General features: G+C 38.9%; 1 protein-coding gene across 7 annotated transcripts in view; it reads left to right on the top strand.

Annotated features, from left to right (window-relative positions):
- Positions 1 to 10,129: 10,129 nt before the first annotated feature.
- MELK (maternal embryonic leucine zipper kinase) overlaps positions 10,130 to 25,220 on the top strand; it is a 62,966-nt gene continuing 47,875 nt past the window's right edge. For 2 of the 7 annotated variants that reach the window (XM_069474438.1, XM_069474440.1), the window contains exons 1-6: positions 10,130 to 10,225; positions 12,120 to 12,205; positions 14,279 to 14,395; positions 17,705 to 17,848; positions 18,739 to 18,807; positions 20,555 to 20,647. In XM_069474438.1, coding sequence (XP_069330539.1) covers positions 10,168 to 10,225; positions 12,120 to 12,205; positions 14,279 to 14,395; positions 17,705 to 17,848; positions 18,739 to 18,807; positions 20,555 to 20,647 — 567 coding nt within the window. In that variant the 5' untranslated portion in view covers positions 10,130 to 10,167. The remainder of the gene's footprint in view (positions 10,226 to 12,119; positions 12,206 to 14,278; positions 14,396 to 17,704; positions 17,849 to 18,738; positions 18,808 to 20,554; positions 20,648 to 25,220) is intronic. The other 5 variants (XM_069474441.1, XM_069474439.1, XM_069474442.1 and 2 more) reach the window with 5 other exon arrangements.

Here is a 25,220-nt window from a genome sequence, read left to right on the forward strand (position 1 = left end):
TCTGAGCTCTATACTGGATGGCTGCATGCACTTGTATTTAGCATTTCTATTTGATCCTTAATAGTTTACCAACTCTAAAAGGAGTCTGTTTGTGGATCTGACTCCTCTCTGAGCTCCCTTGGGCAGAAGCCACAACTCTTTTCTTCCTTTCTCTGCCATTGTCCTGAACAGGGCCTAGCATAGGTTAGTCACTGGTGACCTGTGAAAGAATGAATAGCACAAATTACTCTGTGTGAGACTGGCAGGCATTTGGGTATAGAGATGAAGCATGTAAGTGCACATTAATTGCTCAAAAAACTATAGGTTTTATTATTGCTGCTAATGTTGTTATTACTGGTAGAGATGTTACATCCCAAGTCCCCTGACCCACCCCATTAGTGACTCTTGAAACAGGGAGCAGCAGAATCATGATCCAGCCTCCTTATTGTCATGGTGAGGAAAGAGCCCCACAGAGGATCATGCTCTTCTTTCAGGCCCCATACCTCAGAGCTGCTGCCTCCTTGCACTGGGCTGTTTTCTCTTGCTGCATAATTACTCTGCTTAATTCAGTGGTATTCAAACTGTTTTGAAAAGGTACACTCAAAATAATCTTGAACATTTTAAGTAGACATCTAAATTTTTTCATCATAATTTTGAATGGTCATAAAGGATGTAATTTCCTATTATTGTAAATATAAATATATGGGCATACCTCATTTTATCACACATTGATTTATTGCACTTTGTGGATATTATGTTTTCTACAGATTGAAGGTTTGTGGCAACCCTGTGTTGAATAAGTCTATCAGTGTCATTTTTCCAACAGCATGTGCTCACTTCGTGTCTCTGTGTTGCATTTTGGTAATTCTCACAACATTTCAAAATTTTTCATTATTGTATCTGTTATGAACTGTGAGCAGTGATGTTTGATGTTACTATTACAATTGTTTTGAGGTGCCATGAAAGGTGCCTATATGAGATGGCAAAGTTAATCCATAAATGTTGTGTATGTTCTGACTGCTCCACCGAATGGACTTCAGTGGAGGAAGTCGCTGCAGATTTGGTGGAAATATCAAGAGAACTAGAATTAGAAGTGGAACCAGAAGATGTGACTGAATTGCTGCAATCTCGTGATAAAACTTGAACAGATGAGGAGCTTCTTTTTATGGATGAGCAATGAAAGAGGTTTCTTGAGATGGAATCTACTCCTGGTGAAGATGCTGTGAACATTCGTTGAAATGGCAACAACGGATTTAAAATATTACATAAACGTAGTTGATAAAGCAGTGGCAGGGTTTGAAAGGACTGACTCCAATTTTGAAAGAAGTTCTACTGTGGGAAAATGCTATCAAACAGCATCACATGCTACAGAGAAATCTCATGAAAGGAAGGGTCGATTGATATGGCAAACTTCATTGTTGTCTTATTTTAGGAAATTGCCACAGCTACCCTACCAGTCAGCAACCACCACCCTGATCAGTCAGCAACCATAACATTGAAGAAAGACCCTCCATCAGCATAAAGCTTATGACTTCATGAAGGCTCAGATAACTGCGTTAAATTAAGTTTAGCCTAAAGCTGCCTCCCTACATATTTTAAGTTTGGCCTGAAGACTTCTCCATACGTAGTGTACTGTAACCCAACTGAATGCATAAACAGACTAACTTACTTTCATAACAAGTAGCGAATCTCAGCGGTGGAGTTTAGGCTAATCACAGGTGGCCAACTGTTCAAACCTTGTTCAAATAAGGCAGAACTTGAGCTGTCATCAATCCAGCAGTTACTATACCTCACTTCCATTTTCTGTCCATAATGTTATCCAACTATGTGGCAGCCCTGAAGTTGCTCTGAACCTAATCAGGTTCTGGGTGATTCTGGAATTTGCTTATCTGCAAATCGTTCTTTGCTCAGTTAAACTTTGTAAAATTTAATTTGCCTGAAGTTTTTCTTTTAACAATCGTTAGCATTTTTTTAGCAATAAACTATTTTAAAATTAAGGTATGTGCATTTTTTAGACACAATGGTATTGCACATTTAATAAACTACAGCATAGTGTAAACGTAACTTTTATATGCACTGGAAAACCAAAAAATTCATGTGACTCACTTTATTGCAATATTTGCTTTACTGCAGTGGTCTAGAACTGAACCCACCATATCTCTGAAGTATGTCTGTATGTTTAGAAGCTGTATTATTAAAAACATTTTAAAATAAAGCTGTAATATTACTCTATTAAGGGTCTCCAAAGCATTGGAAATACCAGGGATTTGATGCCCAACATCAGTCATTAAAAAAATACACACCCTCTTCTTTAACAGTAGCTCATTTTCTCCCTTTTTCTTAGTCATATTTCCATTCCAAATAATGTTATCTTAATTCAATGTTTTGCTTGAAAATCTTCTATCCAGCACCATATCATACTTCATTGCAATAAAAATACATGCATACACTTAAATTTAATATTTTTTCTTTCATGAGGCCATAATTTTTAATTTGTTATTTTGGATGGAACTATCATAACAATTGTAATTCATACAGTCTATCAAAATTACAGTGACCAACAGTGAACGGATCAGGAAGACTTCCATTGGGATGCTGGGTTGGTGTTTATGGTTCCATGATTTATCTGATGGACAATCTGGCCCCTGGGGGTCCTTATTTCTCATGGCAACACATTTTAGTAAGATTCAGGAGAGGGGAGAGGTAAACCTGTCTTTGTTGGATGGGAGCACCGCCACCGGGCAAGTAAAGAGGAAAATGCGAACTGACTACCAGGGACTTCTCTGGCAGATCAATTTTAGGAAAGAGAACAAACGTAAGAAAGCTCAGTATGTGGAAACTTTCCATGTCACTTGGAAAAAACTTCATGCTCATCCCCAGTTTGAAGACCAAGACCCTCAACCAGCCCTCAGCAGCCCAACGGAACCACCCCGCGGTACCACTAGCAGCTCCGGGTCGACCTACGACCGAGCACACCGTGCACAACCCCCTCCCGGGACCCGGTGCCGCGCGCGCGCGCGCGCGGCCCCGCCTTCCGCGCGCGCCCCGCTGCTCTGGGTCCAGGCGCCGTGTGCGCCCCCGTCCGCCCCGCCCCTTCCGGCCCGGGAGATTTGAGTCTCTTGGCGGGCGGAAGCGACCAGAACCCCACGATCGAAAAGCTCGCTAGGAACTCTGCGCACTCGCCGCTTCGCTCGGGACGGCTGGCCGGCGCCTCTGTCCTGTCCGGCCCCGCCCCGCGCCGCCCGGCCCTCCGCCCCTCAGGTCAGTTCTCCTGCCTGCCCACAGCAGCCGTAGGTGAGGGCTGGGGTCTGGGCTGTGCGGGGCGCGGGGCGCGGCGGCCCACGCCCGGTTTGCTGCTGGCCTTTGGGAGACTGGAAAATTTCATCGGAGAACCCGATCACCAGCCCTGCTTCCTGGATGAGATCTTTAGCCTTTCCGACCCCCGGTTTTCTCCTCTGTACGTGGCGTTAATGACAGTACCTACCTCACAGAGTTATTGAAGAGGTATTCAGGCAAATCGTTTGCCACCTAGGAGGCTGCGAGAGGTGTGAATTCCCATTTCCAGTTTTCCGTTGCCGTGACCCTGACTGTTTCCGCGAAAGAAGTTCAAAGAAGGATTTCTAGTTATTTCTGTTTGTACAACTCAGTTCACTGGGGCAGTCCAGTAAAAAAGGAAAGTGTGTTGTTACTCCGTTTTCAGACTCCGAATCCTTCCTCTCCCTTCATCTCCCCGAAGTTGTGGCTTAAGAGGCTCACGCTAAAAGGGGAATATGCACCGAATGCTATAGCAGTAAAAGGAGCAGCAAGGTTGCTTCCCCGCAAGAAATCTGTGGAGGAGACTCCCCAAAGAAGGTATCCCAAGACAGTGATCAGGATCCTAGCACCTGGGATGAATAATTGTTTTTGAGCTTCATCTTTGGTATTTCTCTTTGATTAGTAGAATGAGGGAAGGTGGGAAGCATCAGAGGAGCCTGGATGTTTGCTTAGAAGCCAGTGTTCCTAACTTTTTTGTTTTGTTCGTATTTTGGTTTCTGTTTCCCATGGGGTGCGGCAGAAATCAGAGAATCAGAAAAGCCCTTATTGCACTTTCATGGACTTGTTTCATCAGTGGAGCTGTCCATGTGTGACTACTGTGGACCAACTAGATGGCAAATCAATCCTTTAATGCCTTTAGGAATGAATGCTTCTTTGTCGGTGCTCTCAGGAACCTCTGCAAGGGAACAGGGCAGGATGCTAATTAATTGTATTACAAGGCTACATTATAAGCCATTCTGTATTCTCATTTGAAATTATCCTCAGCATCATTCTTACCAAGCTTACTAGACAAGATAAATGTATTATGCAGCAGGTAATAGATAAGCCCAAATAATACTATGTTGGTAACAAAATGCCCCCAATTTGTTGCTATTCTATAAAATTTAACTGCAAACCTCCCATTATCAAGCCAATTCCTTGTTTCATCAGTGAAGTTCAATATCCCAATTATATATGCCCCCAATTCTTCTATTTAGTCATACCCAGAAGGACACTCAGGTGTCTGATTGGGGTCTAGTTTCCTTCTTCATTATCCACAGTTGAGAGGCTGCCTTCCCGGTTGACTGATAAAATACTTCCTTTAGTAGCTACAAAATTAGGTTACTCCAATCACAAGTCTTTCTTGTACTCTGTATTAGCAAATTCTAGAGAATAAACAGGGCACTTAAGAATATGTAGAACTAACTCCATATCCACAAAATTTAAAAATCAAGTATAATCTGCTATTAGTAGGCCAGGTGCGGTGTCTCACGTTTGTAATCCCAGCACTTTGGGAGGCCAGCGTGGGAGGGTTTCTTGAGGCCAGGAGTTTGACATCAGCCTCAGTAACATAGTGAGACCCCATCTCTACAACAACAAAAAATTAATCAGGCATAGTGGTGCATGCCTGTAGTCCTAGCTACTTGGGAGGGTAAGGCGGGAGGATCACTTGAGCCCAGGAGTTGAGGTTACAGTGAGCTATGATCAGGCCACTGCACTCTAGCCTGGGCAACAGAGCAGAAATCCTGTCTCTTAAAAAAAATCTGCCATGAGTATAGCAGTTTGTAATGTAAGCACCAGTTTTCTTATATATTAACAGTAGCAAAATTGATATTCCCTCGATTCAGTAGTTGTAATCTAGGCCCACATTGGTTTCACTCATCCAAGACATGGTGTAATTTGAGGGAAGGGGGTAGATAGAGAAAAATGGAAGAAAAAAAAAAAAAAAGGTGCATGGTTTCAGTCTCAGTTGTTAGATTGATAACTAGCTGTCCAGAGGCCATGACCTGAAGTTTATTACTCATTTGGAAGAAAACTATCAAGAAATTAATTGTGACACTCTTATATCCTTAATCTGGGGAAGTGAATTCCAACATTTTACAAATTGCTTTCTCTTTCTGAGAGTGAATTTGAACAGCCCAGTCCTTTGTATGGAATTTAGACGTGCAGTGTTGGCAATTAGGACTCTTCTATTTCCTGACACCTACTTTCCCTTTGTCCATTTCCACCTCCACCTTCCATGATTTTTAAACTTTGAAATGTCTCTTTGTGTTTCATCTTTAGCCCCTGTGTTCTGAGTACCCCAATACTGCATTAATTGGGGGCTTTGCTCTCTAATGGACCTGATAGTCTACTTTTATAGCAGGCAACTTTCTAATCAGATTTATAGCCTGACATTCCTCCATTTCCATTCTCCCATTCTTTCTCTTCTCAGGATCCCAGAAAGTTCTGAGCTTTGGGTTGACTTCTATATTTTTTGTTTTTATTGCCTGTTTTGGAATTTCTTAGTCCTGCGATTCCTGTGTTTTTAGAATGGGGTTCCACTTCACTCTTGTATTTGCCCACTGACAAATGCCCTTTAAAATATTTCTGAATTAGTGTTGTTGTTAAGAGTATTTCTAATCCTGTGCCTGCAGGTGTCCAGTGAGAATAAATGTGTCCTCTGTAGTATCTCCTTCCCTTGAGTAACTTTTGTCACTCTAGTGGAAGCAGAAAAGATTCACTTTATATTACCAATTTTCCCTCAGCCCTGGGACCTGACCTTACTTCTTCTAATGTTTGCCTACCTTATTCATGCAGGTTCAGCCAGATTAAATATTGAACCTGCTTATTAAGTTAGTCAATTGCAATGTCTTCCTAGGAAATGGCTAATATTTTTTATTGTATCAGAACCTCTTTTGCCTATTATCATTTTCTTTGCTATTTCTGCTTTGACATTGAGACTAAAACCTGTTTTTTTTTAAAGCTGATTCAAGTTTTTCTTGAGTTTTGATATTTTTCCTTCCAAAGCTTCTATTCTAATTTTTTGTTCATTGATAAATTTTTAAAGGCTTTTTACTTGTGGTAATAATTTACCTTTTTTCTTCAAGTAAAATGATTCATGGAATCAATGTTTTAGGCATTTAAAAATGATATTTAAAAAATATCCTTTGTGGCTCTGGGGGTTTTGGTAATTTCATTCAGATTTTTCTCAACTTCAATTTAAGGAGATGATCCATCCTCATCATATGAAGGGCCTACCCCATTACTCTGTCTTCCTGTATAAGCACACCACTCTCCTGAAGTTGAACTCATATTCTAGGTCTTTCAAATTCATGACTATTATTAAAGCTTAGTAGCATTCAGTTCTGGATCAGGACAGGATGAAAAACAGAGAACTTGAAGGTAGTAAACATGATACCTGCCATTCATCAATCTCAGAGCCTTAAATGGGCTTACTAGAGCTCTGCCTGTTAGTGAAGTGAGACTATCTGGCTCCAGAAATGAGCACTAGCACCAGATCTTCACTATTGAGAAGCAGTGATCAGGATGCCTGGGCTTTGTCCTTTCCAGGTAGAACTTTGTTTCCTGAGTCCCCAAGTGGCTACGAATGTACTTATTTAACCTATTGAAGTGCTAGAGAGAAGGGGGTCCTGAGATTCTGAACACTGGGCTGCCATTACTAGTCCATTGCTAGGTCACCAAGGGAGATTTGTGCTCAGGTGAGAGGCCAAGCAAGAAGGAGGATTTCATTACTAGCTGGGCCTTGGCCTCAAACCTCTTTGTGAACGTTATAGCCCTGGTATGCTGTGCTGGACTATATGGGAGATTCTTTCTGCCTGTCTCAGTGACTTCCACTTCCCCCGAGCCCTTCAGATTCCTGCTTGGCTTTCTAAGGGATATGGGGACATCTCTTCCCAAGGCTGAGATCCCAAGTCTTTCTTTCTATACCAGCTTTTGGGAAGAAGAGTCCCTTAGAAAAACCATTTCTGTATAGATTCAGAGAGCTTTAACCGCATGTCTAGCTATCAAGAAAGCTCTACTTTGTAGGACCTAAACTCAACTCAAGCACTTTTAGAAAATTTATTTAGAAATCTACTTCCTAGCAACTTTCTTTTATTATTAAATAATTTTAGTGTTTTCTTCCTTCTTGGCTTTCATGAAGTGTTTTCTTCTAATTCTTATTTTTCTAAACATTCTCTCCCTGCTTCCTTTTGCCACTCCTAGCTAATACATTTGGTATGGGTAAGCCTTAACTGTCTATGTTTTAAACATTTAAAGATTTGTTATTCGTTTTTAAGTGTTTACAACAACTAACTGGTTTTGTGTATGGTATGAGATAGAGATCCAATGTTGTTGTTTTTTTCCTATATGACTAACCAATTGTCACAGCTCCAAAATGTGCATATCCATTTGCTGTTCCTCCAAAGCAATTTGAGTTCAGTACATGTCAACTTTTTCTTCCTATGGGATCTTTGCACCTAAGTTTCCTCTTTCTGGAATGTTCTTCCTCTAATTTGTTGTGGGCTAACAATTGTTAAGGCCTACAGACCAAAGACCACTAAGAACACAGCTGTAGCAAAAGCCATGGGGTGTTTTTAGCTTGCTGCAGCAAGAGAAACTATATATCTGAGGATTTTGGGTAGTCTCAGAGAGAGATGAGAGGGGCGTAGAGGATGTGGGCTTGTACTGGGTCATTTTAAGAAGGGATTAGGTAGGCCGGGCGCGGTGGCTCACGCCTGTAATCCTAGCACTCTGGGAGGCCGAGGTGGGCGGATCGTTGGAGCTCAGGAGTTCGAGACCAGCCTGAGCAAGAGCGAGACCCCATCTCTACTAAAAATAGAAAGAAATTATATAGACAGCTAAAAATATATAGAAAAAATTAGCCGGGCATAGTGGTGCATGCCTGTAGTCCCAGCTACTCGGGAGGCTGAGACAGGAGGATCGCTTGAGCTCAGGAGTTTGAGGTTGCTGTGAGCTAGGCTGACGCCACGGCACTCACTCTAGCCTGGGCAACAGAGTGAGACTCTGTCTCAAAAAAAAAAAAAAAAAAAAAAAAGAAGGGATTAGGGAAGCAGGGAGCAGTTTTGGAATGGTTGCTGTCAAAGATCTGGGGCATTTCTGCGTTTGTGTATATTAGAAAGCAGGAGAAGGGAAAAATGAGGTGGGGCTGAGGATGTCATTGATGAGAAAGCAGTTAGTCAAATAATGATCATTATCATTTTAACAGCCTTGTATAGAAATATTATTTACATGATCACGTTCAGGTTCTGTTGGAACTGTGGTTCAAGTTTTGATAGTAATATTACAGTCTGATTACCAGCAGGGCTGATTTTCTTTTTCTTAATTCTTACCCTTTGGATTAGATCTTGGCTTAAATATTACCTTCTCTGTGACCCACTCTAACGGCTGTTGCTTATTTTTGTTCTAGTGTTTATTACAAATTATAACTATTTAATTTGTTGCTTGTTTATTTGTCTTTTGTCTTCTCTGCTAGAATGAACACTCCATGAAGGTAGAACCACATTTCTTCTCCATTATAACCCTAGTGCTGGGCATACATTTGGCACATCATAGGTGCTCAGTAAACATCTAGATGAATAAATGAGTGAATAAAAGCAAATTCAGGGTTAATAGTCTAGAACCTCATTAGCAGTTCTGCCAGACACACTGCTAATCTCTAGTTAAAGTCAACTAAGAACATATTCTCCACAAGTAAGACAAAGCTGGCATGAGTGTGAATTTTTGTATTAATGAGCATAATAGGGCCTTACTCATCTCCATGGTTTTTTGTAATACTATGTAATTTTAAAACTTAGGGAGACAAAATCAGTATGATCTAAGATTTTTTTTTACAACTAATTTTTATATATTATTTGATACATACTTAAGAGTATGTATAACATGTAAGTTGTGAAGTATAATAAATATACTCATTATACATATCTTATACATAATAAAATTGTATATCATTGGAGTGTTACTTTGCATATCCCTGATGACCAATGAAATGATCATTTTTTCCTGTCTTTATTGCCCATTTGTTTTTCGTTCTTTCTTTTTTTGTTTTTTTGAAACAGAGTCTCACTCTTGCCCCGGCTAGAGTGCCCTGGCATCAGCCTAGCTCATAGCAACCTCAAACTCCTGGGCTCAAGCGATCCTCCTGCCTCAGCCTCCCGAGTAGCTGGGACTACAGGCATGCACCACCATGCCCAGCTTATTTTTTATATATATATATTTTTAGTTGTCCAGCTAATTTCTTTCTAATTTTTTTAGTAGAGATGGGGTCTCACTCTTGCTCAGGCTGGTCTAGAACTCCTGAGCTCAAACGATTCACCCGCCTCGGCCTCCCAGAGAGCTAGGATTACAGGCGTGAGCCACCACGCCCAGCCCATTTGTATTTTTTTATGAAATGTTTTTTATATCATTTGCTTATTTTTCTGTTGGGTTTTCTTATTGTGTTACGGTTTATATATTCCATATATACATCCATTGTTATACGTGTTGCAAATATCTTCTCACATTTATGGTTTTCTTTTTTGATGGTGTCTTTTGATGTGTAGAAGTTATTAACTTTAATGTTGTTTAATGTATTAATCTTTTTATGATTAGCACTTTGTTTAAAAGATCCTCTCCTATCCTGAAATAATGACAATATTTTAAAAAAAGTTTAAAGGTTTATTTTTCATACTTAAGTCTTTATGTGGAATTCATTTTCATGTATGGAATAAGTTAGGAATCCAGTTTTCTTTTCATATGGCTGATCAGTTTTTCAGTATTATATGCCTAAGACTGACTTACATTTGCTGTTAGAAGAATAGAGGAGATAATCTGGTATTATTTCCTTTATTGATTATGTACTGTCTCTGTCTTATAGGATCTTTTTGGAATTTGGAATAAACTTCCAGGAGGACTATGAAAGATTATGATGAACTTCTCAAATACTATGAATTATATGAAACTATTGGGACAGGTAATTGTTAATTTTTTTCATGGAGGCAGAGGATGGATCAACTATTTGAAAGTATAGTCCATTTGGGCAAGCATGAGCTTTTTAGTCTAACCCATGTAGTTTTAAAATTCTTCTACCTACTTTAGTAAGAAAAAGTGGAACAAGGAGAGCAGAGAGAAGTAGGAGAGCCCTTGTAGGTCATTGCAAAGACTTTGACTTTTATTTTAAATCAAAGTCACTGGAGAGTTTTGAGCGAAGGAGTAATCTGACCTGTGTTTTTACAGAGTCACTCTGGCTGCTTGGTAGAGAAAAGATTGGGTTGGAAATGGCAAGGGCAGAAGGAGAGGGGTGTTAGGAGGCTTTTGCAGTAATTCAGGTGAGTGATGCCAGAGATTATGGTGGCTTGGACAAGTTGATGGTAGTGAAAGTAGTGAATGGGGTGGGATTCTTTACACATATACTCTGTGTATGGGTGTTTGTATTTTAATTTATTTATTGTGGTGTTAACATATGGTGAAATATGCAAAGTATACTAATCTTGATGGAATTTTATTTGTGTGTATACACATCCCCACCCCCACCACGTATTTCCTGCTCAGATCAAGACATAGACCATTTCTAGTCAGTACTTGCCTCCTTTCTCCCAAGGTAACCACTGATATATTTTGAACACAGAGCCAATGGGATTTATTGACAGATTAGGTATGGAGTGCTAGAGGAAGAGAGGGCTAAGGATGGTTCCAGAGTTTTTGGCCTGAGTGCCTGGAAAATGGAGTTGTCTTTTATTGAAATGAGGAAGACCATGGGAGAGACTACCAGGAACTTCTTTTTGGAAATGTAAATTTGGAAACTTTTAAATTTTTAAAATTAAAATTTTTTTAGACAGGGCCTCACTCTGTTGGCCTGGCTAGAGTGTAGTGGTGTCATCATAACTCACTGCATCCTCAAACTCTTAGGCTTAAGTGAACCCATCCACTTCAGCCTCCTGAGTAGCTGGGACTATAGGCACCCGCCACCAAGCCCGGCTAAATTTTTCCATTTTTTTGTAGTTACGGGATCTTGTTCTTGTTCAGGCTGGTCTCGAACTCCTGACCTCAAGCAATCCTCCTGTCTTGGCCTCCCAAAGTGCTAGGATTACAGGTGTGAGCCACAATGCCTGGCCTAGAAATTTTTTTTAGATACCTAAGTGGAGACATTTATCCAGCTTTTGATCCAGTTTTGAATATAATCTTCATAGTTTCAAAGTTGAATGGAATTTTCATATAATTTTTCTTCTCAGCAACTTTATATTGTATTCTAGTAATGTTAATTAGCTTGTAATTTAATTTAATTTTTTTTTTCTTGAGACAGGGTTTCATTCTGTTGCCTAGCTGCAGGGCAGTGATGACATCCTAGCTCACTGAACCTCAAACTCCTGGGCTCTAGTGATCCTCCTCAGTCTCCTGAATAGCTGGGACCACAGGCATGCTCTGCCATGCCTGGCTTTTTTTAAAAAAATATTTTGTTGCTGTGTTTCCCAGGCTGGTCCAAACTCTTGTCCTTAAGCAATCCTCCTGCCTCGACCTCCCAAAGTGCCAGGATTAAAGGTGTGAGCCACTGCGCCCAGCCTAGTAATGTTAATTATAAAGCAAATTTAATTGCAGGGTTAATCATAAAACAAATTTCTAGAGTGAATTCTGTTTTTTTAATTACAAAGTTAGAGATACATTATTATGCTAAAAAAAAAAACCCAAAACTTCAGCTAGACATTGGATGAGAAGAGGCTTGAGTCTGTGGCTAACATTTTGGAAGCAATAGGAAGAAAGCCACAAATTCTAGAAAAATATGACTTGATAGAGCCTTTTAAAAGTATATAAAAAGATATTTATGCCTAAGTCCTTGCTTATGTCTTCGTGATACATTTTCCTATTTTTAGGTGGCTTTGCAAAGGTCAAACTTGCCTGCCATATCCTTACTGGAGAAATGGTAGCTATAAAAATCATGGATAAAAATGCACTAGGGGTAAGTTTAAAATTATTTTTTTAATATTCTATCTATAGATCAGTTTTGTGAATTAAAACCCAAATTTGTTTTTATGTTCTGATAACTGTTCTTTCTTCAGAATATTATTATCCATACCTTTTTTAAAAATGTATATATCTGTGGTTTTAAAAAGTAATCTGGGGAAAGGATTACTTTATCCTTCAGATTTTAATGCAGGGCAATGGCACATATTTGAAATCTGTGGCATCCATTTTTCTATAGTTTTTTTTTTTTTTTTTGAGACAGAGTCTCACTCTGTTGCCCAGGCTAGAGTGAGTGCCGTGGCGTCAGCCTAGCTCACAGCAACCTCAAACTCCTGAGCTCAAGCGATCCTCCTGTCTCAGCCTCCCGAGTAGCTGGGACTACAGGCATGTGCCACCATGCCCGGCTAATTTTTTCTATATATATTTTTAGCTGTCCATATAATTTCTTTCTATTTTTAGAGATGGGGTCTCGCTCTTGCTCAGGCTGGTCTCGAACTCCTGAGCTCAAATGATCCGCCCACCTCGGCCTCCCAGAGTGCTAGGATTACAGGCGTGAGCCACCGCGCCCGGCCTATTTTTCTATAGTTGTTTCATAGTCTTGTAGATGTTTCAGGGTATTAATATGTCCCATCTGTATTTTTTCATGATATTCTTACTAAATGTTGATCTACTTTGTAGTATAGATAAGTAGGTAGATAAATCTTATGTCCCAGCTTATGTCCTAAGCTCAAAGTGACCTTAGAAGTTATCTAATGAAATCCTTTTTCTAATCAGCCTCTTATTCCTCTATATTAACGCTTCCAGAATTTAGCAGCTGATTACCTCCTAAAGCAGCCCATTCAATTTGCAGTTTGGGTATAACATACCTTATTTTTTTTATATTGAGGTAAAAAATGTCTCTTTTGATGGTCTTCTTGGGACTTCCTTATTTCTAAACTTGTTTTTATATTTTCTATGGTTACTTATTTTAGTTACTTTCTAGGATTTTAGTATTTTGATTACTTCCATGGTTTTAGTCGTCAGGCTCCCCAACCTGCCCCCTAATAAAGAAAAAGAAAGATTATCATATCAGAATAGTCAAAGTTACAGTTGGTTCTTGATCAAGACCTGACCGACATCTAGTTGCATAGTCTCAGATAATTGAAGCTTAAGTCACTGATCATTAGATTGAGTCCCTTTTTATAATAAGGTTTTATTTGTTACTTTATGGGATTTCTAGGTTTTTGTCTTTTAAATTTTTTTCAGCTTGGCTTATTCTCCTCCTCAACTAACTTTTTATTTTGAAAATTTTCTTTTTTAAAAACATTTTTAAAAATTAAAAAGAAATTTATTTATATTTTTTTAGAGACAAGTTCTCCCTCTGTCACTCAGGCTGGGGTGCAGTGGCATGATTGTAGCTCACTGGAACCTCAAATTCCTGGACTCAAGTGATCCTCCCACCTCAGCCTCCCAAGTAGCTGGGACTACAGCTGTGCACTACCATACCTGGCTAATTTTTAATTTTTTTTGTAGAGACAGGGTCTTGCTATGTTGCCCAGGTTGGTTTCAAACACCTGAACTTAAGTGATCCTCCTGTCTTGGCCTGGGATTACAGGTGTGAGTTCCCCACACACCCAGCCTGTTTTAAAAATTTTCAAGCCTCCAGAAAAGTTAGGAGACTGAGAGAGACAGTGAATAGCCACATACCTTTTACCTAAATGCACTGGTTTTTAGCTTAGCATGCTTCTAAAGGGGCATTGCTGAGACCAAAAGTGGTAGCATAGGCATGACAACTGAGTAAAGTGTTTCTGTCGTTTTTCTTGTTTGGAATGCTAACCTTGTAAAGGAATCTGAGATTGTTTTCTGGACGTTGTGCTATTGACTCACATTGAACTTGTCTTTCATAAAATCCCCAAGGCCTTTTTTACGTACATACAAATAAGTTTGGGTATAGTATTCTGTGTTGTTGAACCATTTGTTTTGGGGCTGTTGGTAGCTTTTGCTACTTAGTATTAAAGCTGTTGATATTGATGTTTGGAACACACCCCAAATAAACTTACTGCTCACTCCATATGATGTTTTCTCACAGAGTGATTTGCCCCGGATCAAAACGGAGATTGATGCCTTGAAGAACCTGAGACATCAGCATATATGTCAACTCTACCATGTGCTAGAGACAGCCAACAAAATATTCATGGTTCTTGAGGTTAGTAGTGTGTTCCAGAGACCTAAAAACATTTGGCCACTTTATCAATAGTTAAGAGAAAAGTAGGCTCGGCTCAGTGGCTCATGCTTGTAATCCTAGCACTTTGGGAGGCCAAGGCAGAAGGATCGCTTGAGGCCAGGAATTCAAAACCAGCCTGGCCAATAGCAAGACCCTGTCTCTACAAAGAATAAAAAAAAAATTAGCTGGGTGTTGGTGGTACATGCCTGTAGTCCCACCTACTTGGGAGACTGAGGCAGGAGAATCCCTTGAGCCCAGGAGTTCAAGGTTGCAGTGAGCTATGATCGTGCCACTGCATTCCAGCCTGGGTGACAGAGTGAGATCGTATCTCAGAAAAAAAAAGAAAAGTACAGTTCACCTGAACGTGAAAGATTAGAAGAAATGTTAAGTGGCTTACCTGTTCTATATGTAACAGCAGTTTAGGTCAAATAAACCTATATAATAAATTAGAGATTCATTGCAAATGTAATCTTTCCAATATACCTCTAATGGGGTGGTGTGATTTTGTGGATAGAATGTTAGAATTTTTTCCTAGAGGGAAGGATTCATTTCAGTTTTATATGATAGATTAATTTCTTAGGGCCGTTGTAACAAATTACTGTCAACTTGGTGGTTTAAAACAACAGAAATGTGTCGTCTCATAGTTCTGGAGGCTCAAAGTCTGAAATCAAGGTGTGGGCAAGGTTGGGTTCTTCTGGAGATTCTGAGGGAAAATCTGTTCCATGTCTCTTTCCTAGTTCCTAGTGGTTGCTGTCAGTCCTTGGCATTTGTTAGCTTAGAGATGAACCACTCCAATCTCTGTCTCCATCTTCAAGTGGTATTTTTCTCTCTGTGTGTCTGTGTCTCTGTCCAAATTTCCCTCTTTTTAAGAGGACACAAGTCATTGGATTAGGGCCCATCCTAATCCAGTGTGACCTCTTCTTAACATGTTACATCTATAAAAACCCTCTTTACAAATAAGGTCACATTGACAGATACCTAATATTAGGACTTGAACACATTTTTAGGGGGACACAGTTCAAGCCGCGGTATATGGGTAGCTGCCAGTGCATGTCATGCAAAAGCTCTTTCAAGTTTTAACCTACCCTTTTTGGCTTGAAACATAAAGTCTTTAGAACTTTTATCATTCATCTCTTGTTTCATTTTCCTTAGTGTCAGCCAAATGATTTGTAACTGCACATCATTTTCACAGATTAGCATTGTTGTCAAAGCATATTTTAAAATTCATAGTCTTGAAAGTTTTGGAACTAGAGCTATTTTTTCTTTACTGTAGATCCACCCACATGTTGTATACTGATGATTTTAAAACTTTTTTATTTTTAGCTGATCCCTTTGTTCAGATTAACTTCTTAGAAAATGAACAAAACCCTCAAAATATCCATGAATCTGAGATAAAATTTAAAAGGTACAAGAGGACATATATTAAAAATTAAAATCTTCTCTGCCCTGTGTCGCAGCCATCCAACTCCCTTTCCTCTGAGTGATCCACTTACTTTTCTCGTATCTCCTATAGATATCTATGTATATTTTATGTGTATGTTTGTGTGTGTCTGTGTGTGTGTGTGTTTAGCTTATTGGTTTCTGTCTCACAAATGGTCAAAAACTATAATAACACTGTGCACCTTGTTTTCTTCCCACTTAACATTTTAGCTTGGAGACCATCTGTGTACATTTGTAGAGATTTTAGATATTTTTATTTCTCTTTATTTTGTATTTCTTTATTTGAAAATATGAAGTAGGCTGTTTTCTTTTTGTAAGTCTTACTGGATAGCATTTTAAAAAATTTACCATTGAGGTACAATTTATACATAATAAAATATACACATTAGGTATGCAGTTTGACAAATGCATATATCCATGTACTTCCCACACCGAAGTATAAAGTATTTCCATCACCCCAGCAAATTTTCTCCTGTCACTTTGAAGTTCGTCCCTGTAACTGCACCTACCCTTCCCTTATCAGCAACCACTGACCTGATTTCTGTCACTGTAGATTAGTTTTACTCACTCTAGAATTTAATGTAAATGAATTGTACAGTCTGCATTCTTTTGTGTCTGGCTTCTTTTGCTCAGCATAAAGCTTTTGCAAGTCATCATATCAATATGTACTCTTGTACTGGAGATTCTTCCATATCAGTTTGTAAAAAGCTTCCTCTTTTTTTTTTTTTAAATTTTTGCCTGGAATTCCGTTTTACAGCTGTGTCATAATTTATATAGTTTAGGTTATTTCTATGGTCTGAATGTTGGTGTCCCCTCGACATTCATATGTTGGAACTTAATCCCTAATATGATAGTATTAAGAGGTGGGGCCTTTAGTAGATAATGCTTTCATGGATGGGGTTAGTGCCCTTACAAAAGAGTCTTGAGGGAGCCTATCTGCTCCCTTCTACCATGTGAGGACACATAATAGGTGCTAACTATGAGCAACAGGACCTCACCAGGTACCGAATCTGCTGGCACCTTGATGTTGGACTTCCCAGCCTCCAGAACTGTGAGCAATACATTTCTGTTGTTTATAAATTACCCAATGTAAGGTGTTTTGTTATAGCAGCCCAAAGGAACTAAGACAGTTTTTCCAGTCTTTTGCTTTTATACACATTGCTGCTTCAGCAAACGATCTTTAATGTGCATTGTTTTTTCGTGTGAGTGAGTACATCTGTAGGAAAAATCCCTAAATGTGGAACTATAAGGTGAAAGACTATATGCATGTGTAATTTTAAGTGATACTGCTAAAATGGAATGAAATCTTGACTAGAAACCCAGTTTATAGAACAGTGGAGCTGCTCTGGAGAAGGGATGGAAAGCCACAGGCTCTGTGCTCTGGTACCTGTTCTCCCACAGCTGCTGGGGTACTTCTGTAGAGCTGGGCTGCTTCTGGTACAGATTGAAAACTGCTAGTCTTTAGGATGGAGAAACAATAATTATTGCTGGTTTTTTTTAATTTTAGGTAATTACACTAAATGTGAGTACATTAAGATGAGAATGGGTTTTAGTACTTTGCTATAAAAATATAAAACCCTGAGTGAGCTTTTTAAAATCACAGTGGTAGTTGGTTTTACTTCTGCTTACTGGTAATAAAACTGCTTGAGGAAAGAGTTATCGTTCTCATTCCTGGAATAATTATTGAGTTGTTTGATCCTGAGAATATGTATTTTTGAATATGCCTTACTGAGTTCCCTTGCCTATAAAGTTGAATTAATAATATCTTTGAATTAAGTATAATTTTTTAGTTTAAATTCTTGTTACATGATTTTTGTAAGTTGTAACAATATCTGTGTGATTCTATTGAAGTACTGCCCTGGAGGAGAGCTGTTTGACTACATAATCTCCCAGGATCGCCTGTCAGAAGAGGAGACCCGTGTTGTCTTCCGTCAGATAGTATCTGCTGTTGCTTACGTGCACAGTCAGGGCTATGCGCACAGGGACCTCAAACCAGTAAGTGACTGCATCACAGCTAGATGCTTACCTGAGTGCTCAATACAATTTACCTATCATTTTTAGGTTTCCAGATTTTTTTCTGTTTAGGAATCTATCTTAGCTTTGTTTCTTTTTTGTTGTTGTTGTTCCAGTCAGAATCATTCACATTTCTTTTTTTCTCCTTTACCTTTGACTTTCAGTAGACTTTTTGGATGAATTTATTAGTGTTTGATTTATTTGTCAATTATGTCTAACATTTGTATTTGTAATCAGGATTGTGTCTCCAGAAAAGAGGAGTATTGTGTATTTTCTATGAGTATATTGTGTACTTGAGCATTTTCCATTCAGTGCTATTTTCCTAACCCCATTTCCTTTCATTTTAATTCCATTATTCATTGGAAAGTCACAGGTCAATGTAATTTACAGACTCTACTTTTTAAGGACAGAATAAAAATGTGGATATTCTTTAAGTCTGCAGGCTCTGGCTAATGTGGGTGATAGTGAATATGGACTTAAATGTTATTTGATACCAAAGTCAGGGATTTAGAATTGGTCTGAGAAACTATCCTTTTCTGTCTGTTTATACCTAACTCTTTGATTTGAGCTCACTCTTTTGGTTTAAACTTGCTTTTGGCACAAATTGTATTTACTTATAGTTGAACCTTAGAGCACAAAGGAGAAAATGGTTTATGCTAGTGTGTTTGAAGGGAATTGTTAGAGTTGTCAACATTCTTCCTCTTTCCTCTTCTATACTTCTTATCATTTCATTAGTTTTTAGTGATTTTTCACTCTATTGTACCCAGGCTTTTTAATGTAAATAATCTTAAAACATTTTTAGAAATGGCTAGAGGTGGGATGTGATAAAAGGATATCAGTGTATAGTTATCAAAATATCTTTATTTTCCCAGGAAAATTTATTATTTGATGAATATCATAAATTAAAGCTGATTGACTTTGGTCTGTGTGCAAAACCCAAGGTAAGTGCAGAAATAAAAATGCATTTATTTTCTTTCTAAATGCATCTCTTAGTGTGTTATGTTGTATTGACTTCCACTTAGTCTGTATTGAGCCTGGTTGCATCCATTGCGAAGAATGTTAAATTTCATTCCTGGCATTAGTAAATTTTGTAAGTTCTCTAGATCATTCTAATATACAACCAAGATTGAGAGCCACTGGTCTAGTACTAGGGTTGGTTCTGCTAAAGACCCCATGGGTATACTGTGAGAGAATTTGTAGTGTGGATGTGACATGAGGCCATTACAGCAGGAATGCTGAATTGACCAAGTGCTTGCAGTTTGAGTATGTTGCCACTAGTTGATGGCTTTGTTTATTTAGATTTGAGTTTAAAATTTAATATAAATCTATTCTTGGTTATCCAAATGGTTATATAACAGCTAGTTACATTTTGAGAGATAATCCCTTTTTCACGTAAAAGAAGGAAGAAAAAGTCCATATGCACTTCTAAATTTATATCATGTATTTCCTTAATTTGTATTCCATAGTTAAGTACTGGTGTTCTCCAGCATAACTTCTCTTTGAGGTGACTTTGAACTTTCCAGCTCTGCTGTGTTCGGCAGATCTCCTGTGTGGCTGCCTGTTGAAGGCTTCCTCCTGAGTTCTCTAATGATGGTACTCACAATCTCTAAAATGAGCTGTCTACACTCATTAAGAATGTTGAAATTGCAGATTTGTCTCAGCCCTTTGTAGTCCCATGATTATTTCCTGCCCCAGTCAGAATTAGCTGGGTGCAGAGGGAAGCAGATTTTGCCCCTTTGGCTGAAAGTCTGATTCTTTCTGATTCTCCTCTCCCTCCCTTGGCTCTTCGAAGATTATCAGTGGAGGCTTTTGTCTGGGAACCAAATGTGAGAAGGCAGTTTTTTTTTTTTTTTTGGTCGGCAGACATATAAAGAGAAAACATACTATTGAGCAGACAAACTTGTTTAAGTCATGTTCTCCACAGGAGACAATGGAGAAAGTTTGTGACAGACTCTGTGAACCTTTCTGTATGGCTGCCAGAGATTCAGCCAACACAGACACCATCTAAGAAAGCAGGGGTGGCCTGGGAGAGCCTTGCCTTAGCCTTCTGCTTAGGAATTCCCTCTTGGGCATGTTGTTTCAGCTGTAAATGAAATCTCACAACTTCACAAGTCCTTTGCCCGCTGTAGAACTTTTATACAGGTGTTGGGCAGTAGCTTCATTTTCATTATGTCTTGATATTTCTGTGGGAGAGGGGGATGAATAGATTTCTCATTTTGGCAGATCTAGAAGCTAAGGTAGTGATTTGTTTTATAACTGAGTCTAGAAAACGTGCCCAAGGTACTGTTCTATGTACCATATTGCTTTTTTGCCCCTCTAAGGAAAAAGAAGCTCTTCTGTATTTGTAAAGATGTGATATTGGACATAGGGTCCACTAAAGAAATAATTTTTTTGCCCTGAGTACTTGGGAGTGGGAAGACGTATGTTCTTGGATATATGCTAGGCTGATTGTTATGTGAATGGACTTGACTGAGCTAAGGGGCAAAATATCTGTTTCAGGTTTTAGTGATGCTGGAAATCCAGAGAAGCAGAGACCATACATGTGTGCATGGAGTATTGAGTTGGTTGCAGAAATCCCATATATTTGGGGATCTTCATCTAGCTTCTTTTTGCTTGTGCTCAAAGAATGTTTATCAAGGTTTAATTCTCTTAAGGGCTGTAAGTGTTTCATTTTTATCTTATTGACAGGGTGACAAGGATTACCATCTACAGACATGCTGTGGAAGTCTTGCTTATGCAGCACCTGAATTAATACAAGGCAACTCATATCTTGGATCAGAGGTAATTATTCATTGATTAATTCAATGTAGAATCAACATACATTTGTTGGTGACCTGTAGTGAGTTAGGTACTGCACATTGGGGGTATAACAATGAAATAAGAAATAATCTTTTTTTTTTTTTTTGAGACAGATTCTCACTCTGTTGCCTGGGCTAGAGTAGTGAGTGCCGTGACGTCAGCCTAGCTCACAGCAACCTCACATTTCTGGGCTCAAGCAATCCTACTGCCTCAGCCTCCAGAGTAGCCAGGATTACAGGCATGTGCCACCATGCCCGGCTAATTTTTTCTGTATATATTTTTAGTTGTCCAGCTAATTTCTTTCTGTTTTTTTAGTAGAGACGGGGGTCTTATTCTTGCTCAGGCTGGTCTCGAACTCCTGAGCTCAAACGACTCGCCCACCTCGGCCTCCCAGAGTGCTAGGATTACAGGCGTGAGCCACCGCGCTTGGCCCAAGAAATAATCTTGTTAATCAAAGAGTTCAGTCTATTTGGAGAGTAAGATATGTAAACTCATAAATGGAATGAATAACTTGTAATAAACATAATATACTTACGAAGCAGGGATATATTTCTGGTGTCCTTGTTGTGGTTGCTTTTGTATTTTAAACAGGGCCTGGTTTGGACTGGTTAGTCCAGCTGGGTAGAGCACAAGGCCAGAGGTGCAGGCTCAGCTTCAGAGATGCTGGTTAGCACAGAGAAAACCTGTACTTATTCATAGCTCACTCCTAGGCCAGCAGTCCTGTGTAGAAGTCCAGGCTCAAAAGTCCTGGGCTTTGCCTGCTTTACACTTGCTAGCTCAAGCTAGTCAGCTCTTCCTATTCTCTGGAGTACTAATTTTGCTGATGTTAGAATCATAAGGTTAAAAAAACCAAAAACTTTAGCTGTCAGAAGCTTAGGAAGTGCTGTGTTGAACAGGGTTCTTATTTCAGGAAATCTTTAGATATTTAGTATGTTATTACGATCCTTTGGGAAGCGAACATCATAGGTAGCTGCTGGTCCTGATTTTATTTGCTATGGGATTCACTTTTTATGTGGAACATCTTTTGGAATTAGTGTTATGTAGGAGAAATTTACTTCATAACATGAGAAAATGGGAACTCACTTGTTTTTGGTGACTTTTTATTTTGCTATAATCTCAGACTTACAGAATAGTGCAAAAATAGAATGAGGAACTGTGGTATATCTTTTACTCAAATTCACAGTTGTTTACATTTTTCCCTATTTGCTTTATCATTTTCACTCTATGTTTATATATATATATATATGTATATTCTATTTTTGAATCATTTGAAAGTAAGCTGGAAACATCATATTCCTTTATAACTAAATACTTCCGTATATATTTCCTAAAAGCAAGGGCCTTTTCTTTTATAACCACATTTTAGTTATCAAAATCAGGGAATTTAACAGTGATACAATTTATTTAATCCACAGGCCATAAATTGTATCAGTAATGTCCTTTATAGTTTTATTTTCCCCCAGGTCTAGGATTCAGTCCAGGATCATGCATTGTGTTTAGTTGTTGTGTCTCTTTAGTCCTCTTTAATCTGAAAGACTTCCTTAGGCTTTCTTTATTTTCCTTGACCTTCATGTTTTTGAAGAAGCCAGTTAGTAGAATGTCCATCAATTTGAATTTGTTTGATGTTTCCTTATGATTAGATTCAGGTTATACATTTTTGGCAGAAATACCACAGAAGTGATGTTGTGGCCTTCTTAGTGCATGATAGGAAAGGGGACAAACTTTTACTGAGCATTTATACTCCTGGAATCATGCTAGATACTTTTTATTTATTTTTTATTTTTTATTTTTTTTTTGAGACAGAGTCTCACTCTGTTGCCGGGGCTAGAGTGAGTGCCGTGGTGTCAGTCTAGCTCACAGCAACCTCAAACTCCTGGGCTTAAGCAATCCTACTGCCTCAGCCTCCTGAGTAGCTGGGACTACAGGCATGCGCCACAATGCCCGGCTAATTTTTTGTATATATATATATTTTAGTTGTCCATATAATTTCTTTCTATTTTTAGTAGAGACGGGGTCTCACTCTTGCTCAGGCTGGTCTTGAACTCCTGACCTCGAGCGATCCACCCACCTCGGCCTCCCAGAGTGCTAGGATTACAGGCGTGAGCCACCGCGCCCGGCCACTTTTTATTTTTAATTGTGGTAAAATACACATAAAATTTAACCATCTTAACCATTTCTAAGTATACAGTTCAGTAGTGTTAAGTGCATCTACATTATTGTGCAACTAATCTCCAGAGCTCTTTTTATCTTACAAAACTGAAAGTGTATACCTGTTGAACAATAATTTCCCATTCTGGCCTACCCCATGTGCCTGGCAACTACCCTTCTACTTTCTGTCTCTGAATTTGACTACTCTAGGTACCTCATAAAAATGGGATCATATAGTATTTGCCTTTTTGTGACTGGCCTAGTTCACTTATAATATCCTCAAGGTTCATCCATGTTGTAGCATGTGTCGGATTTCCTTCTTTTTTAAGACTGAATAATATTCATTGTTTCTACCATATTTTATTTATTCATCTGTTGATGGACATTTGGGTTACTTCTGTCTTTTGGCTATTGTGAATAATGTTGCTAGGAATATGAGTGTACAAATATTTCTTTGAGATCCTGCTTTCAATTCTTTTGGGTATATAGCCAGAAGTGGAATTGCTGGATCACATGGTAATTCTATTTTTAATTTTTTGTAGAACCTCTACTGTTTTCCACAGTGGCTGCACCATTTTATATTTCCACCAGCAGCGCACAAGAGTTTCACATGCTAGGTACCTTTTATAATTTTCATTTAAGCTCCACAAAAATCCTATGAAGTGAATACTATTACCCCATTCCATAAGATAAGGAAGATGAAGAAACTGAGGTACAAATTAGGTGCCTTCACAGGGTCACACAGTTGGTAACTATGGATCAAGATTTGCACTGATAGGCTGAGGCCACAGCACTCTAGCCCGGGTGACGGAGCAAGACTCTGTCTCAAAAAAGAAAAGGAAAAAAAAAAAAGAAAAGCACTTGGGCCGGGCGTTGGTGGCTCACGCCTGTAATCCTAGCACTCTGGGAGGCCAAGGCGGGCAGATCGTTTGAGCTCAGGAGTTTGAGTCTAGCCTGAGCAAGAGCGAGACCCCGTCTCTATTAAAAATAGAAAAAATTAGTCCGGCGTGGTGGCGCGGGCCTATAGTCCCAGCTACTTGGGAGGCTGAGGCAGGAGGATTGCTTGAGCCCATGAGTTTGAGGTTGCTGTGAGTTAGGCTGATGCCACAGCACTTTACCCACAGCGACAGAGTGAGACTCTGTCTCAAAAAAAAAAAAAAAAAAAAAAAAGATTTGAGCTGAGCGAGGTGTGCTTTCCAATGTTATATCCAGTTTCCCAGAAGGAGTGGTAATCATGTGCTTAATCTTACAAGATTCTGAGAGGGCTGGCGATGAGTCCCTGCTGGCTTGAATGTATCTGAATTTTTCCTATGTGATCTTACATTTTCTTGTCCATGTTAGTTCGATTTTCCATCCTTCTAAGACAGTATCTTAAAGACAGTGTACCAAGGAATCTTCTGGGGCACTTGTTAAAAGATACAGAGCTTAGGGTGGTAACACCGTCAGAGATTTTAGTTTTGTTTTCTAAGGTTGGGTTTTGAGAATCCTCATTTAAAAATAATAAAATATTTGATTCTGATGCTCATGGTCCAGATCATGCATTGAGGACATGTTCTATGGTAACTATCTCTAATTCCTTCAATAATTTCTCACAGGAAATGTTTTCAAATCCCTCTTCCCCCAGTCATTTTTTCCTATCAATTGGTAGTTTGTGGATTTACTTGCATTCGCTTTGGTTTATGATTTTAGTTGATTAATTTATTCTCTATCTAATTCAAAACACCGAAGTGAAGGTGCTTTAATGAGGTAATGGAAGAGTACTTTTTCTGCTTTCCTCTCTCTAGTATGCTTTGATAGATTTCTGTGGGGATGTTACTGTCGTTTTCTTCATTTTTATTCTAACTCCAGATATAATCTCTCTATTGACCTCTTCAGGTATTTGATAAGGCCATGTTAGCTCATTTCCTGTGTAGCCTCTTTGTTCTGAATTTAACAACCCATGCCATGCCATCATGCCTCAACTGTGGATTAAATATTTGATATCTTGAGGCATAAATGGTCAGTTTCTGACCTGCAACTTGGAAGGGAAATCAGGTGTTTGCTTCAAAGCCAATTGTTCACCTGAGGTATCATAATAGAATCCTAATAATTTGATGTGATTCAATAGACAAGACTAGGAGTCAGATTTGAGTTACTTAGTATAGGTGCTACCTAAATGTGTGATGCTGCTCCAGTTATTTTAACTCTTTCGTCTTTTTTTGAAAGCTGTTCTTACCTCTTAAAATTTTCCTAAGGCTCAAATGAGGGTGGGAGCTGTGACTTCTCCTTAGCTAATGATGGTGTCCTTGTTGACTAAAGCCAAATACTGCATGAATAAATAGTTACTGCTCAGGACTCATGGGACACATGGATATTCCATGTAAAGGTTAAGCTCCTGTCTGGGATTTTGAGATTTGTAGGACTATTT

This window comes from Eulemur rufifrons, chromosome 7, assembly GCF_041146395.1.
Source record: "Eulemur rufifrons isolate Redbay chromosome 7, OSU_ERuf_1, whole genome shotgun sequence".
Lineage (NCBI taxonomy): Eukaryota > Metazoa > Chordata > Mammalia > Primates > Lemuridae > Eulemur > Eulemur rufifrons.